Here is a 15,742-nt window from a genome sequence, read left to right as displayed (position 1 = left end):
CAGTTCCGTAAACACTTCTCTCCCCGCCCCTAGCAGTCCCAGGACCGCACCACTCCCAGCCCGAGGGGGGGCCCTTTCCCTCTCTTATCCCAAACATCTTCAATCCAAGTTCTCCTCGGCCTTTTTCATCGGAACGTGAGGCAATGTATCCTGTCACAGGTCAAATCTGTCAGAGCTCTGCTAGCGGAGCCTGCAGTGCCCCGGATTCCTCTCTCGCCCGTGCTGTCTTCCCCCCACTCGCCAGTTATGTGATGTTCACGCCGTGGCTGCCTCCCTAGAGTCCCTCCCGGCCCTTTAAATACCGCGTGGGGTTACGGGGAAGCAGGGGGTGGTTGGACTGGTGAGTCGTGGAGGTCCCTGTGCCGCGCTGGGTGAGGGGACACCCAGAGACCCCCGACCTGGGCTCACTCAGTCGCCGTTGTCCTCCGCTGGTCTCCGCGCCGGGCCCGGTGCGTATCCATCCCGCGGGAGGGGGTCGCTGGCTGAGGTGAGGGGCCCGGGTCGGCGGACGGGGCCACGTCGCCTCTTGGCAGCCGCAGGGCTTCCCCGCCTCCCCTCGGAACTCCTCCTGGGACGCCGGGGCCAGGGGCCATAAAGCTGTTTGGCTCCCCTAACCCCCTTGTTTGACCTCGAACCGCCGTCACGCGTGGGAGCAGGGCGCCGAGTAGCCACGGTGGGTGTCGGGGTGGCCGCAGGCCTCGGGCCCCGGAGGCGGCGGGGTCGCGGCCGCTGGGCCGCTGTTTACATCCCGCTGGGCCTGCGCCAGCGACCGCTTTGCCAGCGGCTTCCCGTCCTCCGGGCTCCGGGAGGGGGCACCCGCTCGCCTGCGCCCCCCGCCCGACCGGGGTGGGCGAGCGCAGCTGTGCCGAGGCCCGGGCAGGCGTGTGTTTGGGGTTCGTTGCCGGGGTTCCCCTGGCTCTCGGCTCGACCTCCGCCGTCCCCTCCCCCAGGGTTTGTTTTGACAGGAAACGTGCTGCTGGAGGGGGAGAGGCTGCGCGAGGACGTGGGCCGGGGGGTGGGGACGGGGAGCGGCCGGTGCCAACTCCGTCCGTGCGAGCAGAGGGCCGGGACGTGCCGCTCAGGCCCCGGGTCCAGCCCCTGGCCTCGGGGGTGGCGGGCGCTGCCCCCCGCTGCTCCCTTGGGGGGCACCACGGCGTTAGGGCGGTGATTTGAGGTGGCACGTGGACGAGCGTGGCGCTGTGTTTTCCTGAGTGTGAGCGGAACGTGTTCCATGACTGGAGCGATTTCACAGTGATACAAAGTTTCCTTCCAAAGTCAGTGCGTTTGAATGCAAAGACCTGGCGAAGATAAAGAGAACGGCAGCAGATGGGCGGGGATGGCAATAGGGAAACAGGCGTGAAGGGTGGTACTCAGATGACTGACGTGCGGGACGTGCTGGGTTACGTGGTTGTCCCGTTACTTGCACCTTGAAGAAATTAGACAAATTGTCCTTTTCTCCAGGGGGCCCCTCAGTCCCCAAGATCCCCGTGGTCTCGTGATCTCCAGCCCCGTCAGAGACCTTGCTCTTTGCTACCTGCCAACCCGGGGTTCCCACTTTAGGAAGCTCCCTGCCTCCCTTTTCCTCTTGCCACCAGGGATTTCATACATCACCTGGCAGCCCAGGGAGGTGGCCTGTCTCGAAGGGGCCCCGGGCTGAGGAGGTCTAGTCATGTGTGGAAGCAGCGTCAATGCCATGTTGCGAGGGGCTGAGCCCTCCAGAGGGGAAAGCATAGGTACTGAAACAGACCAGCCAGGGGTGGGAGGAGAAGTGTTTTCAAGTGTGAAAAGTGCCTAGAAATCCTTCTCCCTGACGTCGTGTTACGAGTAGTTGGTTTTTTAGACAACGACGGGCTTGTTGGTTTTTATTCAGCACTTTGTTGGCTCTCGTTTGAAGACCAGTCTTCTCTAACGGAATGGATCAGGCACCCATCTCTCTGCTCTGCGGTGTTCGCGTCGCTGCAGATAAATAACTTTTTAGTGCTGCTGTTTGGAACTGGTTCCGCAGCAGCATTTTGCAGAAGATGTAGGTTTTCCACACCATCTGTGATTTTCCTGCGGAGCCCAGTCTTACTCTGACTCCTTGCCCTTGACTACACCTATGTGACTGCTTGTCCTGGCACCTGACCTTAATCGGGTCTTCCGAGAGGGGACCCACTAGATGCTTTTTTTAAATTTCTTTTTTCCATGATGTAACCTTAACTGGATGGGTTCCATGCCTCCAGGCACTGCTGGATAATCGAACAATTTTACCTCCCAATCTATTTGACTTACACTAATTGTACGCGGTTAACCCTTTTGATATTTGGCTTTTAACTGGGGATTTTGCAGTGCTTAAAGAATGGCTCCCTGAGAGGGTATTTTCAGTCACGCTAGTGTGGTGGTTGAGCGTTATTTTGGACAATAGAGTCTTTCAATGATGCCCTTCACGGTATAGCACTTGAGCAGCCCCCCTGGGGGCCAGGTCAGCTTGCTACCACATGTGCAGATGTTCACATGGTGATGGGTAGGTCAGTTTGTCAGAGTGGGCGTAGAAAGAATGAGCAGCACACCAAATATTCTCCGGCCATGTTAGGGTTGTCGAAAGCATAGGCTTGAGGGAGCCACTACTTGGCTTTTGAGTTGTGCCTCTGCTGCTGCTGGGAATCCTTGGGCAAGTAATTAACTTCTCTGTAAAATGGGGATGATAATGATTCCTTAGCTAGCAAGGTTATAATGAAGATTCAAAGAGATAAAACACTTAAAGCACTTATCGTGGTGGCTCTAATTGTTATTATTTGCTGTCAGTGGGCATTAAGTGGGTGGAAAGACCCATGTAAAGGTTTCTTTAAGCTCTGGAACTATGAGTCTTTGCTAGTTTGAATTATTGGTGCCTTAGAAATGTGTTGAGGTAGACACTGGGAATTAGTGGAGACAGGGCTCCTTCCTGCAAGCAGCTTAAAAGTTAGTAGGGAGATGAGTATGCAGAAACAACTGTATTGCTTCAAATGACTGCATAATGAGAGTACAAGTAATGTGAGTGAGGCTGAAGAGAAGGACATCCCAAGTTGTCTTATGAATAGGAGTGTGGCTTAATTTGTTCATCAGTGATACTCCCTGAGCTCTATCCCAAGGAAGCGCTCTGAGCTCTAGATGGCTGATTTAGATGGTGCGAGTAGGGATTTCATGTCAGGTGACTCTGAAGTTGCAATGTTTAATTTCCAATCTGAATGGCAAGAAGGAGCCAATCATGTGATCATGGAGAAGAACATTCTAGGAGGAGAGAATAACAGGTAACAAGTGCTCTCAAGTAGGAAGTTAGATATGTCTGAGAAACCCAAAGAGACCATTGTGTCTGGAGCAGGAAGGGTCTGGGGGAGAGAGGTACAGGATGAGGTGGGCAGAGGCCAGACACAGAGGGACTATAAACCGCCACTGGGAGACTTCTGAAGGAAAGGGAAACCACCTGGAGAAGAACTCTTAAAAGGGATGATTTCTTTCTCCTTTTCAGAAGGACTGTGGTCTATGTCCTGTTATATTCTCTAGGCATTGTTCAAGAAGGACATTGGGATAAGTTTGACTGTCTAGAAGAACGTTTGTAATGGAGTGGTATCTGAGCTGTCAGAGTGGGGGGAACAATTGAAATCTAAACACTGCAGACTGGACTGGTCTGAATTGGACTTGAAGTTTTAGTTCCGTACTTCTTTTCTTCTCTTTTAACCTTTTGCTCAGAAATAATTTCAAAGTTACAGAACAGGTTGCAAGAACAATACAAAGAAGTCCCTGTTTTCTACCTTTTACTCATATTCACCTGTTAACATTTTGTTCCACATGCTTTATTGTTTTCTTTCTTTCTCATATGAATCATTTGAGAGAAAGTTGCCATATATGATGGCCGTTTATTCCTACACGCATAATCATAGTACATGTATCAATTTCAGTACATTTAATACTGTAACGCAGAAGTAGATTTCCAGTCTTGTAACATTGTTCTCAATTGACCTAATAATGTCTGTTAGAGCATTTCCACCCCCTCCAGTACAGGACTCAGTCTAGTATCATCTATTGCACTCAGTTGTCAAGTCTCTCTTCATCTGGAACATATCCTCCCTAGCCTCTCTTCGTTTTTATGACATTGACATTTTTGGAGTTCCTAACTTCTTTCAGTAAAACTAAAACAATAGTTGACAGTCTGTCAAACACTTACGAGTTTAAGTATTTGACATAGACTGTTTCAGTTAATCTTCACAACAGTTCAGTAAGGTAGATGCTATTATTATCTCCATTTGAAAATGGTAAGTTCCCTGTCTCCAGTCAGTAAATATCAAGAATCAGGATCAAGAACCCATTCTACCTGGTTCCAGAGCCAGTGTTCTTACTGCTTCAGTGACATGTGTATTGTCACTGGTGGGTCTTTGCAATCCTGAGTCAGTGCAGGACCATTTGCAGAGAAGAGTTTGCTGTAAACAGGAAGTGGAGTCAGTAGTCTGGACACAGACTGAGGAATCAACTAGCAAATTAAAAACCTATCTCCCCTCCATCTGTGGTGGAATACGGGATTAGCCCCTTACACTGCCATTCATTCATCCACTTATTTATTTGACAATAAATATTTAAGTGTCTGTTGTATCGTAGCCATTGCCTTTGGCAGTAACAATATAATACTGCATTTATTATTATTACATGTGGAACACTGCAATGAAAAATGTGATTATTCTCTTAGAATAGTGACCCATGGTGGTGTTGGAGTCTTTGCTTGGCGTTATCTTCTGTCTTCACCGTTGACTTTTCCTTTGGCCAGTGAGTAAATCCTCCAGGTAGGATGAGATGTGGTGTTCCTAAAGTTGTGTGGTTTGCTTGTGAATTGCAATGGTGAAGGTTAAGTAGATCTAAGTCTGTCGGTTTGAGAAGCATTATCGTTCATAAAGAATCAGCCTGGTTTCATTATCACTGTTCTAAAAGAGAATCCAAAATCATTTTAAAAGCAATCTAATTATTCTCATTGTCTTTTGGGTCAAGTAGCTATGTCCCCAGATGACTTACATGGAAACCCGAGACCAAGAAAAGTAAGAACAGATGTGAAGGAACTTGCAGAAGACCATTTACACCAAGATGGGCTATTTGTTTTTGGCTTTTGTGTTTCAGACAAGTGCAAGAGTTCTGTCTTAGGTTAACTCCCAGCCTTGTTTATCTGTAGGGAAATGCACTTTTATCATCAGGGGATAAAACTATTCTTCCCTTTAGAGTTTTTAATGCCTGAAATAATAATAACAACAGAAGCAAATAATACTAATAATAGCAAACATCTACATCCTGTTTACTCTGTGTCAGACACTGTTCCAAGTACTGTACATACATTGAGTAAATGAAATCTCACACCAACCCTCCAAATTAGGTATTACTAGTATGCCTATATGAGGAAATAGGCGATTTCCTAATAAAGCAATAATGGGCATTTTGGCTTCAAAGAAAAGTTTCTGAGTGGATGCACTAAAGCCCAGTGTGCTGTGAGGCTTCCGCCAACTAAACAAGAGTTTCTAAACATTTTGAAGCTTTTAGATTTTCTACTATAGCCCCTGGGCCAGAAACTCTACCTTCAGTGAATTGTTGGAAGAAAGTAGAGTTGCATGTTATTAACCATGTCTGCCATGAGCACAGGTAATTTCTCAGAACTTCCAGTGATGCCTCGTGGAACTCTGGGTTTATAGCATTTTAGCAATTCCTAACTGAAAGGGACCTTATAACTGGCCCAACTCGCTCAGAAATGTGGGGTGAAGACAGCAGATGTGATGTATACAAAGTCACACAGCAAATTTAATGACCGACCTTATTAAACAATTTAAAAACCTATGAAGTGTGCTGTTCAGCAGTAGAAGAAAAATGAAATGGACAGTTCGTAAGTTCTAATGGATGAATTTATGGTGAAATAAATCCAATGGGTTCACGTATGAATTAACGTAGTTCATAAATTCCAATGGATGAAAGCTTTTACTCACCTTTACTTGGAAAAACAGCCAGAGTGAAGAGGGATTAAGAGCATACATAGCACAGTTGTTAAAATGGAATGGCTGAAAAAGATAATGGAGTGGAAACAAAGTTTAAGATATTCCAATACAAATGTGACAAGGAGCAGGGGCTATTGAGTCCTAAACCTGGTAAGGGAGGTTTAAGGGGTAGGTTTCTCTGCTCCGTGTGACCTTTGGAAGTACCAGGCCTGTAAATGTGTAGCGATATCAGTTTGCAAGTGTTCTGGTTGAAGCTCTACCAAGTGGGATTCAATGATTCGGATTCAGCTGACAGAGAATGAATACTTGTTACAAACTTGATACTGACAGTAGACGAGACACAGTCCCTGCCTTATTAGGGAGAGTTGGAAGTAGCCACAGGAGGAAAATCACTGTACGGGGACTAAGCACAGGAAATGTGCCGCAGATGGACGAAGAAGAGTGCCCTTAGCCTTGGCCAGAGGGTAGACGGAAGGCTTCCTGGAGAAAGTGGCATTTTCACGAAGTGCCATCCGTAAGAAGTAAAATGTTGACAAAGAGAAAGCTAGAGGGAAGGGCAAGCATTCTATTTAGGAGCTGGGGTTTGGTGGAAGTGAAAGGATTAGAGCAGCCCTTTTTCTTTAGTTCTCTAACCCCCACCTCTCACCCCCCACCCCAGCAGATGGGAGTTAAAGCTCAAGTAGAATCTAGTTTGCTTGGGGTAAAGGAGGATATTTCACCACTGAGGAGGCAAGAGTTCAGGGGCTTATTTCATAGCCTGTGTTCGGGGCGGTTGGCCTTGGAACTCGAGGAGAAGGTGAATATCTCTACCTGGTAGCTTCCTGACAGCTACACCCAACTCCTTGCCCTTCAGTCTGCAGAGGCAGTGGTTTTCTGCTTGCGAAAGTGGTGGGCCAAGCAAGGGTACATTTCTATGAGTGGCAGGACTGAAGAAGGTTGTTTAGGTGAGGCCAGGTGCAAATACCCCTGGGCTTTATTAGTCCCTTTAATAAGTCCCTTTGAGGCCCATCCTTGTCTCTACCACCCAAGGGATAAAAAGTGGCACTCTTTCTCTCAACAAAGGCTGGATTTACCCCTTAGTCCCAATCGTGCCTGCCTCTCCTTTCTCATGCTTTCTTGGCAATGCCTTGTTTTCCCTTTTCTTATCTTCTAGCATCTGGCAAACATAGTTTTATGTACTGAGATTGAGAGGCATGGGAGTCAGGCCCTGTCTGTTTTGTTCACTATTTTCCCAGTTCTTGGTACACAGTAGGCACTCAATGAATGTGAAAGGAATCATGGAAGAAACTGCAGGTATTTTCCAGCATACTATGCATAGTTGTGGTTTCACATTCTGGCAACGTTAAACGCTCTGTGTACCTCATTGCATGGGCTGGTTCAAGTTTAAAGAGACTCAGTGAACCCTTACTATCGTCACTGTTCATTCAGGATTTGAGATGCCTTTTCTCCTCATGCCCAGGTTTCCCCTCAGTGTCAGCCAACACCACACTCATATCAAGGTAAGCTTTCTCACGGGCCTGGCTGCGGCTCCTGTGCTTGGGCCTGGGCCTCTCGTGTCCACAGGATTTCCTTTCTATTGGGTGACGGGGCCCAACGGCCCTGACCTGGGAGGCAATCTGAGGTCCCGGAAACGACAGTGAATGTCAAGTCCAGGGATTGGTTTTATGGAGTACTATATCCCCTCCTCTCTCAGAGTCTGTCTCCCCCCCCACAACGTATAGAATCAGGATCTTTTATGTCTGTTTGTTCATTGGGTGGTAGTGGGTACTTTATAAATTGTCCAATACAAAGCAAAGATCAGGCCTTACTCTTCATATCATCGCAGCTTACGGGAAAATGGAGAAGAACCTACAGACTTGGCAGCCAGAGATTTTAATTAGCCTTCTCCTTTCCCCAAGAGGCTCACAGACAACTAACGAGGCTGATTTCAAAAATATTTTCATTAAAACAAAGACGGATAAACAATAGTAATGGCTAACATTTGAGTGCTGTGCTAAGCACTTTCCTAAGATTAACCCTGTTTCATCTTCAAGCAACCCTATGAGATGATAGTCTTTCAGTCCAGTTTTACTTGTGAGGTAGGTAGTTCAGTGACTTCCTCAAGACAAAAGGCTGAATGAGTTTCTAATCTAGGCAGTCTGACTGCAGAGCCCCACACTCTTCCTCTTACCTTCCTGGGTTTCAGCAGCCCAGGAGGACGAGCGTGTGTTCTGCGCATTGTGTTTTTTTAGGACCCGTTCATTCAGACCGAGAGTCTGTATTCTCCCTGAGTGTGTCCTGAGTGAGCTCAGACCTACGGCTGTGGACTCCCTCTTTTGGAAGGCAGTCTTGAAGGCCTAGTGATAGCCTGCCTGGCCAGGGTGTTGTGGGAAGCACAAGGTAACCTGGGAGCCTTTCCAGTGCTGGGATACGTGCTGGGATACGTGCAGCGCGGCTGTCCACGCTAGAAGAAGGATCGGCACCACCGCTGGAAGTACCACACAATGTTGACGCAGGGTCTGTTTGTCTGTGCAGGTGCTATCTCTTTACCCACACTCAAGGGACACAAAATGCCCTTCCATGGCGAGAAGCAGTATGTGGGCGAGGACCAGCCCAGCGATTCAGACTCCTCCAGGTTCTCCGAAAGCATGGCTTCACTCAGTGACTATGAGTGCTCCAGGCAGAGTTTTACAAGTGACTCCTCCAGCAAATCCAGCTCTCCTGCTTGTAAGCTGACAGGGGAGCAGAGGCTGGGGACAGTGGGGATGGTGCTAGACATGGGTTTTGGATTTTAAAACTCAGACATGACTGAGATCAGAGTACAGACTTCCTCTCCTTTCTAGATGGACCGGAATAGCACTGCAGCTATCTTGTACAGGCTCTCAGGAATACATAGCCACCAAAGTTTACATCCTGCTCGTTTTCATTTTCATCACTGCATCTGAACTGCTTTGGTTTGACTGTCAGCCCCACCTGTCCTCTCTCTCTAGCAGTGGAAAGCCAGTCCTTCCTGAGAACACTTCTTGCGCCACATAAATTCAGTTGGTCTTTTCTGATCATTTCTGATTTACACGAAAGGAAACTTGCCCCAATTCAAGGGTCAGGCAGGAAGTGAAATAAACTAAAGGGTTTCCTGCCAATTTCAAGAAAAGTTGTGCAAATCACTCTAGAAAAGTGCCCATAAGGAGAATTACAACACTAGGGGCATGAGAAAGAGTTAAAAGAGTGGCCCCAGTGAAGGGAGAGCATCTTTTCTTCCTTCTTTTTGTGTGTGGAAGCTAGAGATGGGTAAAGCAGTTGTTTGTCTCTCTCTTTTTTAAGCTTTTAATTGGCATTTTGTATGGAAACTATAACAAACTGACAAAGCAAATGCAGAAAAAAGCAACTAATGTTTAATGTGATCCGATGCTCACTTCAGAAGTTTGTTCATTTGTATTTATGTTAAATTTTTAAAACTTGGACAGTTGATATAGAGAAAAGAAAATATTGCCTATAACATCACCCAAAGATGACAGATGGCGGCACTTTGTCATCTCTTCATTCTTCACATAGACATATGTGTGTATATGTGGACTCGTTTCACTTAGTATCATAACTAAAACATTTACTCATGATAATGTATTTTGAAAACATTGTTTTTATGACTGCTTACTACTTCATCAAGTGAATACACCATACATTTATGTAACCACTGATTTATGATTGCACTTTCAGTTTGTTTCCATTTTTTGCTGTTACAAATAGAGCTTTATGAACATCTTACTACACAAAGCCTTTGCAGGGCTTCTTTAGATATAATTTGATTCTTGGACCAAAGGGTACAGACATTTTTAAGGAGATTCTTAAAGGGACAGAGAATGGGCAAAAGAATTTAGTAGCAGCCTCCCAGCTTTCTGCTTCTTTTTCTTACTCTTTATGCTGTATATGGGGTTGATGCCTCTAAAAGGGTACCTAGGAATCCTGAAGAAGGGTTTTACTAATTCTGTGTATTCCCGTTTCCGCCTCCTCCTCTTCCTCTTTTTCTTTCTTTTTAAAATTATTTTAGGTAGCAAAGATTACTAGCCAGTACTGTTGTTTGAGGAAGGATTTTTAATTAAGCTAAGAGTTCCAACAGTGATTTCAAAAGAACATAACTTATTAGAATACTGTTTCAGAATAATCTTTAGAAAAAAGTAGAACAATTTTTTATTTACTACTTCCTACTGAGAAGTAGATCGTGCCACTGATTTTATTTTAGTTACCCATATTTATTGAGTTCTTACTATGTTCTTATTTACCTAAATTACCTTATTTAATCACCTCGGGACAGCCCTACGTGGAGGCCAGTGATGCCTCAGTTAAGTTAAATGATAAGTAGCAAACTTGGAACCAAACCTAAGCATTATGCTATAGTGCCTACACCTTTAGAAATCATGGTTTTAAAAGGTTAGTTATTTCATAGTGAGTCTGCTTAAATAAATGAGAGTTATGAATTGCAGAATAAAAAGTCTTATCAATTTCCTGTATATGACATGTTAATAAATGCAAATGTAATAGGCACTACAAAATTGAGGTGATTTACCGTATTTTGCCGTGTATAATGTGCACTTTTTTGGCCTAAGTTTGTGAGGGAAAAATAAGGATGCGTATTATACATGGGTGGTATTAATTCTGTATCTATATAAATGTTTTTAATTCTTTTATTTATGATTATAAGTTAAAAGTGTAACTCCAGAAATCAATAATGATATCCGTATGCAAAATAATACCCTGGAATACAGTAATCAGTTTTGTTGAACTTACGACGAACTTGGCCTTCTATGATATGTAAATATCACAAATTTGTTATCGGTTCATAAAATTTCTTATACTTTGTATCTGTTCTCATGTTTTATAATTATTTGTTACATAAAATTTCTTGTACCATGATGTTAAAAAATAAATGCTAAAATTCCTTTATAATACGAAAACAAGATGTAAACAAATAAAAATTTGAATTAAAAAATTAAAATGAAAGATCTTTTCCCCTGAAAGTTTGGGCCAAAAACCTGGGTGTGCATTATACATGGGAGCACATCATACACAGCAAAATATGGTAATTTAAAAATTATAGCCTATATTAATAAGATTATCTCAAAAACATTTGAAAATTTATTATCAATACAGTAGCTGATGTTATCAAAGGAGTTCTTAAAGGTTTGAAGTTTTCACTATTAAGCAGGGGAATCTACCTATTTTAGGGTATATTCTTTTTATTTGTAAAACCCTGAAAATAAATGATGGAATAACTTACACTCTTTTTGCATGAGGAATCTTCATTGGATGACAGCTTCTCTTCCACATTAACGGGTTTTTGTTTTTCTTTCAGCAACAAGCCCTCCCAGGGTTGTATCATTTGATGAAGTGATGGCTGCAGCAAGGAACTTTGCAGATATGACTCTTGCTCATGAAATTGCTATAAATGAGAACTTTCTATTGAAACAAGACACCCTCCCTGAGAACAGGTAACCTAGAAGTGTTTGTGGTGCATAAACTGTGCTGCAGATTGTGTACATACATGTACACACACACACATATTCACACTGATTTCTGGAAGTTCTCCTATAATAGCCACTGGGAGTAAACTTGATTTGATTCTCTAACAAGGTCTTATACATGTTTTTAAAACCATTCCTCTAGGGTACACATTACCTGTAGTCTTTAGAACTCAGCTTATATGCTATGTCCTGAGGGAAGCTTTTCCTGACATTTCTCAGCCCGCTAGACTACATTGCATCTTGCTAAAGACTCCCGTAGCCTGCTCTGCCTCCCTTTTGTTAAGATGTCTTATAAATTTATGTTCAATGTTGTCTTTCCCACTTGACCAAAAGCACCATTAATGGAGGAACTACGACTATATCGTTTGCTCTTATTGCCTAGCAGAGTAGCTGACATAATACATGCTCAAGAAATATTTGCAGATTGATTTACTAAAAACTGATATTATTCAGATTGTGAAAGATAACCAAATGCAGCCGAGTTGCCAAAGAGCTAAGAATAGGTGACCAGAAGCCTCTGGAGGGAGGAATCACAGCTGCCTCGCAGCCCTGATTAACCTCGGGTGCCGAGCGACCTCTGGTTAGAGCGCCACTCTTAGATCCTACCTCACTCTCTCTGGCTTCAGTGGCTGCGACAAAAAGGGAAAAGGCCTGTGGCCATTATTCCACATAAGTCATCTTTAGAGGCAAAGTTGGCTCCTGGCGATGGTACTGACTCCTCAACCTCACAGTGCCGTTTGCAAATCCGGAAGCATTCTCTCTGTCAGTTAAGATAACACGTAATATTTGATTCCATCAGAGCCTTTGCGTTTGTTTTAAAGCAGGAAAATAGTAACCATCAAACATTTTTAAATGTGGATCATAGTTCTCCTGCTCCTGGGAAGGTGGTTCATAATAATCCTTAATATTTTCTGAGATTACTGGCCAAAGTCGGCGTATCTGGTGGGTTGTCTCTGATGACTGCACTTCACCATGGTCCTTTATACCAGCTCCACTGCTAGTCCAGGCCGCCGTCCCCTCTGACCTGGACTCTTTTGGTCCTCACTCGTTGCTCCCTCTCCATTCTTAGTTCTTCCATAGTCACACGGTTGCCATAGAGATCTTTCTAAAGGGTAAATCAGATTACATCATTTCTTTGCTTAAAACCCTTCCGTGGTTTTCTAGTGCACTTAGAATAAAAATATAAACTCTTTAGTGTGGTCTGCGAGGCCCTTCTTCCCCAGCCTGTCTCTTACTCCTTTCCTTCCCGCTTGTTCTGCTTCAGCCACACTTGCTTCCTTGCTCGTCTCGGGGGACATCAGCTTGATCCTGTCCCAGGGACATGGTCCCTTCTTTCGTCGTCGTCTCTGTCTTTTCCCCCTAGATTTTCACTGGCTGCTTTCTTCTCCCCATTCAAGTCTCAGTTCCAAGGTCACTAGCTTAGAGAAGCTTTCTTCAGCCACTCAGCAAAATTGTCACCCTCTCCATCACTACCTACTACGTTGTCTGACTGTCTTCCTTGTAGCTCTGAAATTGTCTTATTCATTTTTAATATGATGATTTTTGTCTTTCTGTCCCTGCTAATATATAAGCTTTCTGAGAGCAGAGACTTTCTTTTCACTATAATATCCCCAGTGCTTAAGACAGTGTCTTCCACATATTGAATGTTGAATAAAACATTTATTGACTAAGAAAAATGGCTGTTTGAAGTTAAAATTAGAGTGTTTTATGAAGCACGGCAAAAGATAATTGGGGGGTATTTGTATTTGAAATTCAAAAGTTGCAAATATAGGCCGTGGTGAAGGTACTGTAGGATCATACAGACCCTGGGGTTTGAATCCTGATTCTGCTGAGGCCGTACCTGAGCCTCACGTTCCCCAAGGATGGTATGGGGACTACAGGATTCACTTCAAATGCGTGCGCATGGCATGCAAGTGCCTTGCACGTAAGTACTTTGATTTAGGTTCATGCAAAAGTAGTTACAGTTTAAAAGGTTAAAATAATTGCAAAAACCACAATTACTTTTGCACCAACCCAATACTATGGAAAATAGGAGTCCTCTTCCCTTCATTTTCTTTAAACATTACCTTTGTTTAAAATGAAATGAGCTGTTGATTTTTCAGCTGACTCTCCACAATGGCCAAGTTGTTACGTTTCAAAAAATGGATGATTCATATTTTACCAAATATTTTCTATGGGGGAAAAACTTAGCAAATTAAGTCTGATTTCTGATAGGAATGCTTATAAATGATTTAATTGATCTCATCCCCCTACCCCATCCCCAGAAAAAGACCTGAAAAGTATCTTTCAGCCTTTAGGAAAACTTAAATTTAAGCTCAGATGTCCCAAGGGAGCTATAAAGTTGTTTTAGCTCATTGCTGGTGGGTCCATTTAAGCCAAGTACGTGAGGCTTGTAAAGTCAAGAGCGAAAGTCCATCCCAGCAATGTTGGCTTTTGTAATTTAATTGTTCTGTAGTTCAAGAGAGTTTCAAACATTGGAAATGGCATTTATGTTGCATAAGTTTTAACATTTAAAGTTACTTAGTACAATATAGTATTTGCATTTACAGAAACAATGTTAACATGCTCTTCAGAAAGCTAATTTTCGTTTCTCCCAGCATTATTGTATATTTAGCTATTTGTACTTTAAAAAGAAAAATTAGGAGATGTGCCTGACTATCAAATTATTCCTTCACTCACTGTGCATTTATTGAACACGTAGCATGTGCCAGGTGCTGTGTTAGATACAATGGCAGGTACCTAGTAGAAGTTGTGGCCTCTACCTGGGAAAGGTATAGCCTTGTGGGGGATAGAGACTGATAAGTAATTCCAGTGCAGGGAAATATGTGCTTTTCTCAAAGCTGTTGCAAAGTGGCATCTGAGTTCCGTAGGGATGTGTGTTTCAGTATGTAACTATTTTAGGGTGTTGACATAAGGGGTGAAGCAAGGGGCCACCTATTCTATTGTCAGCTCTTCCTAGGAAGGCTCTTATTTCAGCAGTTTGGTCTGGCTAACTTTAAATGGGACATCTAAGCTGAAGTTGGCAGGTTTTCAAATACATGTCTCCTTGGAGCCAATGTGTACTGTTCTGTACCACAAAATTTCAGCTGTTGAGGAAAGAGCAATTTTGCCTTCTCATCCCCCAAATCTAGAACAAGTCTAAGAATCTGTGTAGAAGTGTAGCTGGGTAAATTATGGTATCTCCTGAGACAGAATTTTATGAACTTAATGAAACCTATAGGGAGGAAGCATTTTAAAAGTCTAGGGGAAATACTTAGGACAGAATATTAAATGAAACAAGTATATAGTATTGTACATGCTAGGTATGTGTTGACAGTACATTAAACGATAAATAATGGGATTATGGGCAATTTTTAGTCTCTGTTTTTCTGCATTTTCTAAGGTTTCTATCATGAACATATTTGTTATAAACAGGAAAAACAATGCTTTTTTTTTTTTTTTTTTAAATCCATTTTGTTCCGATAGCTTGGCCAGCCAAGTGAAGCATATTGTCCACCAGGCTTTCTGGGATGTCTTGGAATCAGAATTGAATGCTGAGCCACCAGAGTATGAACACGCGATCAAACTGTTTGAAGAAATCAGAGAGGCGAGTTGACATTGTCTGTATTAATTAGTGATTATTTCCCCCCAGAGACTGCTTTCATGTCCTCCAAAGAGTATTAGAGACGCTTTTTGAAAAACTGAACAAGTTCAGTTACTGGGAGGGAATTTCTGTGCATCTCCTGGAGGAGGGTGGGGGCTGGGAAATAGGGCGGTGGAGGGAACGAGGGAGACATTGAGCCCACAGAGCAGTGCTTGTAATCAAGAGCACAGCCTCTGGAGTCAGATAGACCTGTTTTGGTGATGGCCTCTCCCTCTGTAAGTGTCATTTTCCTGAGTGCTTACAGGATACTTGTAAGAATTAAATGAGATGACAGTTATTGTTTTAGCTAACATTTGTAAGACACTTGCTCCATGCTAAGCGTTGGAGTATTCATTTATCCTCACCATAACGCTGGGAGGTAGTTACCCCTGTTATTTTGTATAAAGAAACCACGTCCCCTGACTCACCCAGGGTCACACAGCTTTGAGGGGTACAGAGGGGTTTGAACTGAGGCCCCTGGCTCAGACCCTGTGGTCCTGACCACATGCTGTGTATATAAGTACAGTGTCTGCTATGTATTGACATGCAATATAGATTGCTTATGTAATAATATAAACATTTTCTATCTAAAATATACTAATGGAGCCCGTGGGGTGATTCTGTTTGCTCTTCTTTAAAGGGTT

The 15,742-nt window shown here is 43.7% G+C and overlaps 1 protein-coding gene across 2 annotated transcripts in view; it reads left to right on the top strand.

The window, feature by feature from the left end:
* The first annotated feature begins 298 nt into the window (after positions 1-298).
* Positions 299-15,742, top strand: part of TCP11L2 (t-complex 11 like 2) — a 35,668-nt gene continuing 20,224 nt past the window's right edge. Inside the window, exons 1-4 of one of the 2 annotated variants that reach the window (XM_081060969.1) lie at positions 299-487; positions 8,496-8,687; positions 11,308-11,443; positions 14,942-15,062. In XM_081060969.1, the coding sequence (XP_080917095.1) occupies positions 8,531-8,687; positions 11,308-11,443; positions 14,942-15,062 (414 nt within the window). In that variant the 5' untranslated portion in view covers positions 299-487; positions 8,496-8,530. The remainder of the gene's footprint in view (positions 488-8,495; positions 8,688-11,307; positions 11,444-14,941; positions 15,063-15,742) is intronic. The other variant, XM_081060970.1, reaches the window with a different exon arrangement.

The sequence above is a fragment of the Rhinolophus hipposideros genome, assembly GCF_964194185.1.
Source record: "Rhinolophus hipposideros genome assembly, chromosome: 9".
Lineage (NCBI taxonomy): Eukaryota > Metazoa > Chordata > Mammalia > Chiroptera > Rhinolophidae > Rhinolophus > Rhinolophus hipposideros.
Note: the sequence above shows the minus strand (reverse complement) of the source record. Positions and strands in the feature narration are given on the sequence as shown.